Source organism: Thermobia domestica, chromosome 5 (assembly GCF_964235325.1).
Source record: "Thermobia domestica chromosome 5, izTheDome1.hap1.1, whole genome shotgun sequence".
Lineage (NCBI taxonomy): Eukaryota > Metazoa > Arthropoda > Insecta > Zygentoma > Lepismatidae > Thermobia > Thermobia domestica.
Window position 1 is genome coordinate 308,540,553 of NC_137458.1, and position 8,660 is coordinate 308,549,212.

The 8,660-nt window shown below is 36.8% G+C and overlaps 1 protein-coding gene across 1 annotated transcript; it reads left to right on the forward strand.

The window, feature by feature from the left end:
* The first annotated feature begins 1,205 nt into the window (after positions 1-1,205).
* Positions 1,206-2,147, forward strand: LOC145684950 (duodenase-1-like). Its single transcript, XM_081757304.1, has one exon. It carries the CDS (start codon positions 1,227-1,229, stop codon positions 2,124-2,126), a length of 900 nt encoding a protein of 299 aa, XP_081613430.1. The 5' UTR covers positions 1,206-1,226; the 3' UTR covers positions 2,127-2,147.
* Positions 2,148-8,660: the final 6,513 nt, after the last annotated feature.

Genomic DNA, 8,660 nt, shown 5'->3' on the forward strand with positions numbered 1-8,660 from the left:
GGCCTGCTTTCTGGAATCAGGTGTCTATACTAGGCAACCCAGTTGTCTTCGCTGGGCAATCTAATCGAATCGACCCCAGAAAATAAAACGTCTTTCAATTCAGTTGCCTGTCGATTATTCGCTTTCGAATCAGTCGAAATCCTGTTTACACAATCAACAGAGTTGAAAGTGACTTCAGTTAAACTGAGTCGAGCACAAATCGACTGTGTAAACGCCCCATTACATTCGCAACTATAAAAGTTTTGGAGAGTAAGGGGATCCACATAATTGTAAAATACACGTTATGTTACTTTGTAACACAAACATGCAAGCAACTAATCGGGTATTTCCAATGTTTCTAGCAACGTACAAATACATAGTTCAATGTGTAACTCTCAAGTAATTTTATGTCATATTCAATATTTTGCGCTATCCTTGTTTATGTGTATATTCACCTTCGCTAAAACTCCTGTTCGTAGGGGCGCACCCCTTCGCTTACGCTCGAGCCCACCTGCTGCGCTCCTGTGCTGACTCGATTAGATGTTATTCGTGGTTTTTATGGCCAGCTAGTACAAGTTAATGTCTTTTGCATTATAGTTCTTATCTCTACCTACACTGAATGCCCCCTAAAGTGAATCTGTACAGAGAGATGCAAATCTACACCACAAAAAACGATTGCTTAAGATTCAAAAAGTCGATTTACTGTAAAAGAAGTATATCTGCAATGAATTTATGATTCGATCCGTACAATAAATCTGCACCTTGTAATATATTTTTGGCAAATAGAAATATAAAATTAATAGGTAGCAAATATTCAATAAAAGGGTATAAAATATAGGAAAAAAATCATTTTCTAAAAATTTAAGCCTAAATAACACTCAAGAGCATGGGCGGAGTTATAGGGGGCATTGACAAAACTATGTCCCCCAACTTTTGGACGAAAATATGCCACTTAAAAGATATTTCAATTCTCATTTGTATTTACCGTAACCCCCCCCCCCGGCAGTAGACAAAACATTTGCCACCCAGCAGACAATTCCTAAATCCGCCCATGCTCACGAGTAGGAATCATCCCAGCGTGTGCTCACATGATTTTGGATTCCAACCCTCGTTTCTAAAGACAAACGATCGCTACATGAAATGATTATATGGTGTGATGTGTTTAAGACATACATTCCTACGCATTTAGAAGATAAAGTTTTATTACTGTTTGTCTGTGTGGTCAATAATAAAACAGAAAAAGCAAGATGTTATATCTTTTGGAAATTCTTGTGGCAAACACGGTTTTATGTACTGCTTCTACAGGCAATTACAGTAGAATTATTGGAGGAAACGATGCAGATTTTGAGAAATATATGTATGTTGTCCATGTTTGGGTCAATCATTGGTTCAAAACACATCATTGTGGAGGATCTATTCTCAATAAGTTTTGGATTCTTACTGCAGCACACTGTGTTGTTAAGCAATTAACACGGGAAACATATTCAGCCAAATCTATTTACGTGGTTGCAGGGCGAAAGGAACTAGACCCGAAGCCTTTTAAAAGACTCGATGTTTCTCATGTGTTTCCACATTACGATTATACGGGTCCTCGTCAACACCATAATGATATTGCGCTTCTAAAACTTGAATTTGGATTTGAAAATTTTGATAAACTGTCTGTGGCTACATTACCTAAGGATAGTTCTAGTGCAGTCACAGTGAACAGTATGTGTACTGTAGTCGGTTGGGGTCTCACTAGTTTTGAAGGTGAAATGTCCCCGGTGCTATTGGAAGTTGCCGTACCCATATTGGATAAGATTACTTGTTTTATAATCATGAAGTTCATAGACCCGCATACTACATTATGTACTGGAGTTTTAAGAGCGGACAAAGGTTTTTGTTCTGGAGATTCAGGCGGACCTCTAATATGTGATAATGTAGTGGTAGGAGTTATTTCAATGGTTGCAAAAGACTGTATTCCACCAAATGTAAACGTGAAAGTTGCTGCTTATCTAAATTGGATTGAAGATGTAATGGCAAATAGGTCTAAGGAATATTTTCCTAAATCAATTTTCCTAAATTCTGCTCATCGAAACATTCTTGAAATTCATATTATATATCTCTTTTGCATGTATATTGTTGTTCACACAATTTTCAGTGTATAATACAATTTTGGTTATAAAGTATTTGAAATTCGTTTTAAAACTATGTCTTAGTTTTCCCTAAAATAAAAGTACAAATTTCATTATTATTATTATTATTATTATTATTATTATTATTATTATTATTATTATTATTATTATTATTATTATTATTAAAAATAATAGTAATAATCATTACTCGAAGACGCATTTGATTTACTTTTAGAGACTTTTAGTTTAGCTTAACGTCGGGGAAACTAAATGCGGAACGAGCATTTAATCTGCAAAATATAGTAAAGTCAGCTCGACTTATCTGGTATAGTGCTGAAACAATGTCTTGATACGTGGCGACAATACTAATTAAAGCTCACACTCTCGACTCACCCGCGCTTTGAGCCAATAAGGGTTCAGCTGCTGGTAAGTGAGAGAGAGTTGCAGCCGTCTACGCAGTTGCGATAACATGTCCGTGAACTTGGCCCCACCTACATCGGCACTAATTTTAAAATATATGCCAATAATTAGTGCCCAATTAGTGATGACGACCTGTAATGTTAAAAAAAATTATGCCGTTACACAGACTTCAAAAAACGAAAAAGAGTCTGGGTGGAGCTAGGTTCACGCTAGCCCCACCCACTCAACCCATCGAGATTAAACCTATACCCAAAGTTAGTATTAAATTAGTGCTCTCAATACCGCATAAAAAGAAAATTAGTGCTATTATCAGAAGGCCAAAATATATTCGAAAATGTTCAATGGCGGCATCATCAAAGAAAACAAAAGATCCCTCATTTTGATGATAAGATATATAGCGCTAATCATCTTTCTATGCAGTACCGTCAGCACTAATTTGGCACTAATCTTTGGCATAGTTTTCAAAATTGGTGCTGTTACACAAACGTCAAGAAACTAAAAAGATGTGGGCGGGGCTAGCGTGAACCTAGCCCCACCCACTCAGCCGATTGAGATGAAACCTATACAATGTTAGTGTTAAATTAGTGCTATCGATACCGCATAAAAGGAAAATTAGTGCCATTATCAGAGCAAAAATATATTTAAAAATCTAATATGGCGGCATCATCAAAGAAAAAATCGATCCTCATTTTTATGATAATATACTTAACACTAATTTTCTTTCTGCGCCATATGATCAGCACTAATTTAGCACTAATTTTTGGCATAGTTTACAAAATTAGTGCTGTTACACAAACGACAAAAACGGCACTAATATTTTTGTTATTGCTGCCAAGTTAACGCTATTCTCAAAGATTTTTTTTTTTACTTGTAGCACCTACATTAATAAAGCACGAACGGTAGGTTGGGGTGCACTTAGAAGCACTAGCGATGCACTAACAATTGCACTAGAAGGGATCATCAGTGTTTTTGATTTTTGTGGAAATTTAACGCAATGAAAACTTCCCCATGAATTTCTTATGGAGTTTCGTGACATTCAATTAGCCATATCTACATCAATAGTTAAGCATTTACGAAACTATGTGTGTTTTCTAGAAGCACAAACGATGCATGAAGGAATGACACTTACTTTCCTTTAATGCTTACAATGGGAGCCAAATTCACGCTGGCCCCAAATGTTTTTCTACTTGTAGAGCCTACACTAATGGAGCACTAACGTTAGTTGTCGGTGCACTAGGAAGCACTAACGAATGACACTAAGTTTTTCATTAGTACTTGAAGTGGCGAGTGCAGAGTGAACTTGCCGCCACAAAAGCTTTTTATTTGTAGCCCCTATAGTAATAAAGCACTAGCGATAGGCGTTAATGCACTAAGAATCATTAACGATGCACTAGCGATTGACACTAAATTTATCGTTAGTGCGTTATGTGGAGATTATGTTCAGGGACGTCGTTAGTGCTTCTTAAGTTAAGGTGTTACAAGGAAAACCCTTTCGTGGGACAATTTCTCGCTGCTACAGATACTTCAACCACTGACGAAAAAATTAGTGACAATCGTTAGTGCTTCTTAATGCACCAACACCTAACGTTAGTGCTTCATTAGTATAAGTGCAACAAATACTTTGGGAAATAATATGAACTTTGGCCCTACTATAAGCACTTAGGAAAAATTAGTGCATCGTTAGTGCTTCTAGAAAAAAAGTTTCGTTAGGGTTTATAAGAAATTTATGAGGAATTTCTCAATTTATCAAATTTCCAGCACATTTAAAAGCACTCATGACCTCTTCTAGTGCAATCGTTAGTGCTTGTTAGTGTTCATTAGTGTAGGTGCTAAAAGTAAAATATATTTGGAAGTCGGCTTGAACTTCCCCCACTTCAAGCACTAACTAGAAATTTAGTGCCATTCGTTAGTTCTTCTAAAAAAACACTAACAGCTTGTATACAATTTGATATTTCTGAAGTTGGTCCCCACCAAAAGCCTTGAACATATACCAAAATATGGTAGCAATAACGTTAGTGCTGAGTGCGTTTAAGTGCACTAACGATGCACTAACGATTTGTCATTAAGCCTACGTTTCTACGTGAATTTGTATATATTTGGATATTTCTGAAGTTGCCCTCTCCAAAAATCTTGAATAAATCCCAATATATGGTAGCACTAACGTTATTGTTTACTGCGTCTAAGGGCACTAACGATGCACTCGTGATTACCGTTAACTCCATGTTTCTACGTCAATTTGTATAGATTTGGATATTTCTGAAGTTGTCCCCACCAAAAATCTCCAATAACTCGTAAACGCTGATAGCATTAATGTTAGTGCTTAGTGTGTTTAAATGCACTTTCCATACACTAACGATGTGCGACGTTTGGTATAATTTGGGAGAGGTGGGGGGCCAACTTCAAGCACGTGTATACATAGCAATATTTTTCTTTCTATGCGACGCGTTTGAAGTTGCCCTCTCCCTACCTCTACCAAATTACAACAAACGTCGTACATCGTTAGTGCATCATTAGTACATGTTAGTACAATCACAATTTACGAGATATTGAAGATTTTTGGTAGGGGCTAACTTCATATGAAGTTATTATCCCCACTAAAGATGAATTAGTGATTGCCGTTAACCCCATGTTTCTACGTCAATTTGAATGGAATTTGATATTTCTGAATCAGCCCCACCACCAAAAATATTCAATTAATCACAAAATATGATGGCACTCACGTTAGTGCTTAGTGCGTGTGCTAACGATGCACTAACGATGCACTAACGACTGCCGTTAACTCCATGTTTCTACATCAATTTGTATGGAATCTGATATTTCTGAGTTCGCCCCTCACCAAAAATCTTCAATTACTCGTAAACTCAGATAGCACTATTCTTTGTGCTTAGTGCGTTTAAGTGCACTAACGATGCACTAACGATGTGCGACGTTTGGTGTAATTTGGAAGAGATGGGGAGCCAACTTCAAGCACGTTTATACATAGCACTAATATTCTTTCTATGCGACGTGTCTGAAGTTTGGCCCCCCCACCTTCCAAATTACAACAAACGTCGCACATTGTTAGTGCATCATTAGTGCACTAAACCACTAAGCATTAACGTTAGTGATATCAGAGTTTGCGAGTTATTGAAGATTTTTGGTGGGGGGCCAACTTCCAAAATATCAAATTCCATACACATTGATGTAGAAATACGGGGTTAACTGCAATCGTTAGTGCGCCGTTTGTACACCTAAACGCACTAAGCACTAACCTTAGTGCTACCATATTTGGGGATTTAATCAAAATTTTTGATGGGAGCCAACTTCAGAAATATCAAATTCCATATAAATTGACGTAGAAATTTAGGGTTAATGGCAATCCTTAGTGCATCGTTAGTGCGCGTAAACGCATTAAGCACTAACGTTAGTGGTATCAGAGTTCACGAGTTATTGGAGACTTTTGGTTGGGGGACAACTTCAGAAATATCCATATCTATACATATTGATGTAGAAACATGGGGTTAACGTCAATCGTTATAGCATTGTTAGTGCATTTAAACATACTAAGCATTAACGTTAGTGCTACCATATTTTGTGATTTATTGAAAATTTTTATTGGGGCGCCAACTTCACAAGCATCAAATTTCATACAAGCTGTTAGTGTTTAATGGAAGCACTATCGATATACTAACGAATATCACTAATTTTTTTCGCTAGTGCTTGAAGTCGGGGCAAGTTCAAGCAAACCTCCAAAGATGTTTTACTTTTAGCACCTACACGAATGAAGCACTCGCGTTAGTGGTTGCTGCACTAAGAAGTACTAATGAGGCACTTACGATTGCACTAGAAGAGATCATTAGTGCTTTTGAATTTGGCGGAAATTTGACGCAATGAAAAATTCAACATACATTTCTTATTTGTGTTTCCTGACATGTAATTGGCCATAATTATACTAACAGTGAAGCACTAATGAAATTGTTAGTGTTTAATACAACCACTAAAGATGCACTAAAGAATAGTACTCATATTTTGAAGTGGGGCGCCAAGTTCACGCACGGCCTATACTAACGAAACACTAACATTAGGTGTTGGTGCACAAAGAAGAACTAAAAATGCACTAACGATTTCCTTAGAAGAGATCATTAGTGCATTTGAATTTGGCGGAAATTGATGCAATGAAAAATTCCCCATAAATTTCTTATGTGAATTTCGTGACATGTAATTGGCCATAACTAAACTAATACTCTAACATTATTGAAACTGTTAGTTTTTTGAAGCTCTAACGATGCACTAACGAATGCCACTCATTTTTTAGTTAGTACTTGAAGTGGGAGCACCAACTTCACCCTAACGTTCAAACCTATTTTATTTGTAGCACCTATACTAATAAAGCATTAACTTCAGTTGTTGATGCACCACGAAGCATTTACGAATCACTAACAATTGCACTATTACAGGTAATTAGTGCTTTCGAATGTGATAGGATTTGGCGCAATGAAAAATTCCCCATGTATTTCATATGGGAGTTTCCTGACATATAACTCTACACCTCCACTTCAAGCAATAAAGGAAACATTAGTGCGGTTTTGCGGTTTGAGCAATAGCACTAATTTTGTAAACTATGCCAAAAATTAGTGCTAAACTAGAGCTAACGACACAGAATAGAAAGAAAATTAGTGCTATGTGTAGTATCATAAAAATGAGGATCGATTGTTTCTTTGATCATGCCGCCATATTAGATATTTGAATATATTAGGCCTTCTGATAATAGCACTAAATTTCTTTTTATGCGGTATCGACAGCACTAATTTAACACTAACATTGTGTATAGGTTTTATCTCAATCGGTTGAGTGGGTGGGGCTAGGTTCACGCTAGCCCTACCCATATCTTTTTAGGTTTTTGACGTTTGTGTAACAACACTAATTTTGAAAACTATGCCAAAAATTAGTGCTGACGATATCGCATAGAAAGAAAATTAGTGCTATGTATAGTATGATAAATATGAGGATCAATTGTTTTCTTTGATGATGCCGCCATATTAGATTTTCGAATATTTTTGGCCTTCTGATAATGCCACTAATTTTCTTTTTATGCGGTATCGACAGTACTAATTTAGCACTAGCTTTATGTATAGGTTTCATCTCAATCGGTTGAGTGGGAAGGCTAGCGTGAACCTAGTCCCACCCAGAATGTTTTTCTTTTCTTTTCATTTTTCTTTCTTTTTTTTCTTTCTTTCTTTCTTTCTTTCTTTTTTTTTTTTTTTTTTTGAAGTCTGTGTAACGGCACAATTTTTTTTAACATTACAGGTCGTCATCACTAATGGGGCACTAATTTTTGGCATATGTTTTAAAATTAGTGTCAATGTGGGTGGGGCCAGGTTCACGGACATTGCGATAACAGCGCTTGGATCGCAACATTAGGTGTCAAGTCAATGTGGTATATCTATAGCATTGTGCCTGTCGATTTGGAACGCAACCCTTACTAACGTGTTCTTTTATTGTTGTCAGAAATGCATAAAATAGATCTTCTTGAGCGACTTATCAGTATAAAATGGGTTAACATCCACAGATGACTCCTCAAATACAAAATTTTCGGAAAAATGAGCAGAATTAGCCGAAATTTCAGCGTGAGGGTTGTAATAGTTCATAGTTTGGAGTCGCTTCTCAATGTGACTTTCCTTCGGAACCGCCACTGGAAGTAACTTTCCTTCGAAACCGCCACTGAATGTCTTTCCTTTGGAACCGCCCCTGCTTTGATACGACGGCTAGAGAACACTCCTCAGTAAGATAATGGACAAGACAATGGAATGGAATTAAATAAAATATAAAATAAGTGAAATAGTGTTTAAAATAAATACTAATTATGGACGTTAAAAAGAATAATATTTAAAATACTTATATTTATAAACTAAAATATTAATATTGGATTGTGTGAATTAAAAAAATAGTTTGTAGTTTTATACGATGTGGCAACAGCTCGATTTTTTCCCCGCCTCTGCTCAGTTAGGTATCGGAAGGTCAGTTGCGACCTGTCGCTCATGGGCGCCCACAGAAGGGGGGGGGGCAAGAGGGGGCAATTGCCCCCCCCCTCGCCTGAATTTTCAAAAAGGTTGACTTCAAATAGGCTTTTCTGGTGACAAAAGTTTAATTGTTTTCGGAAGCCGAAGA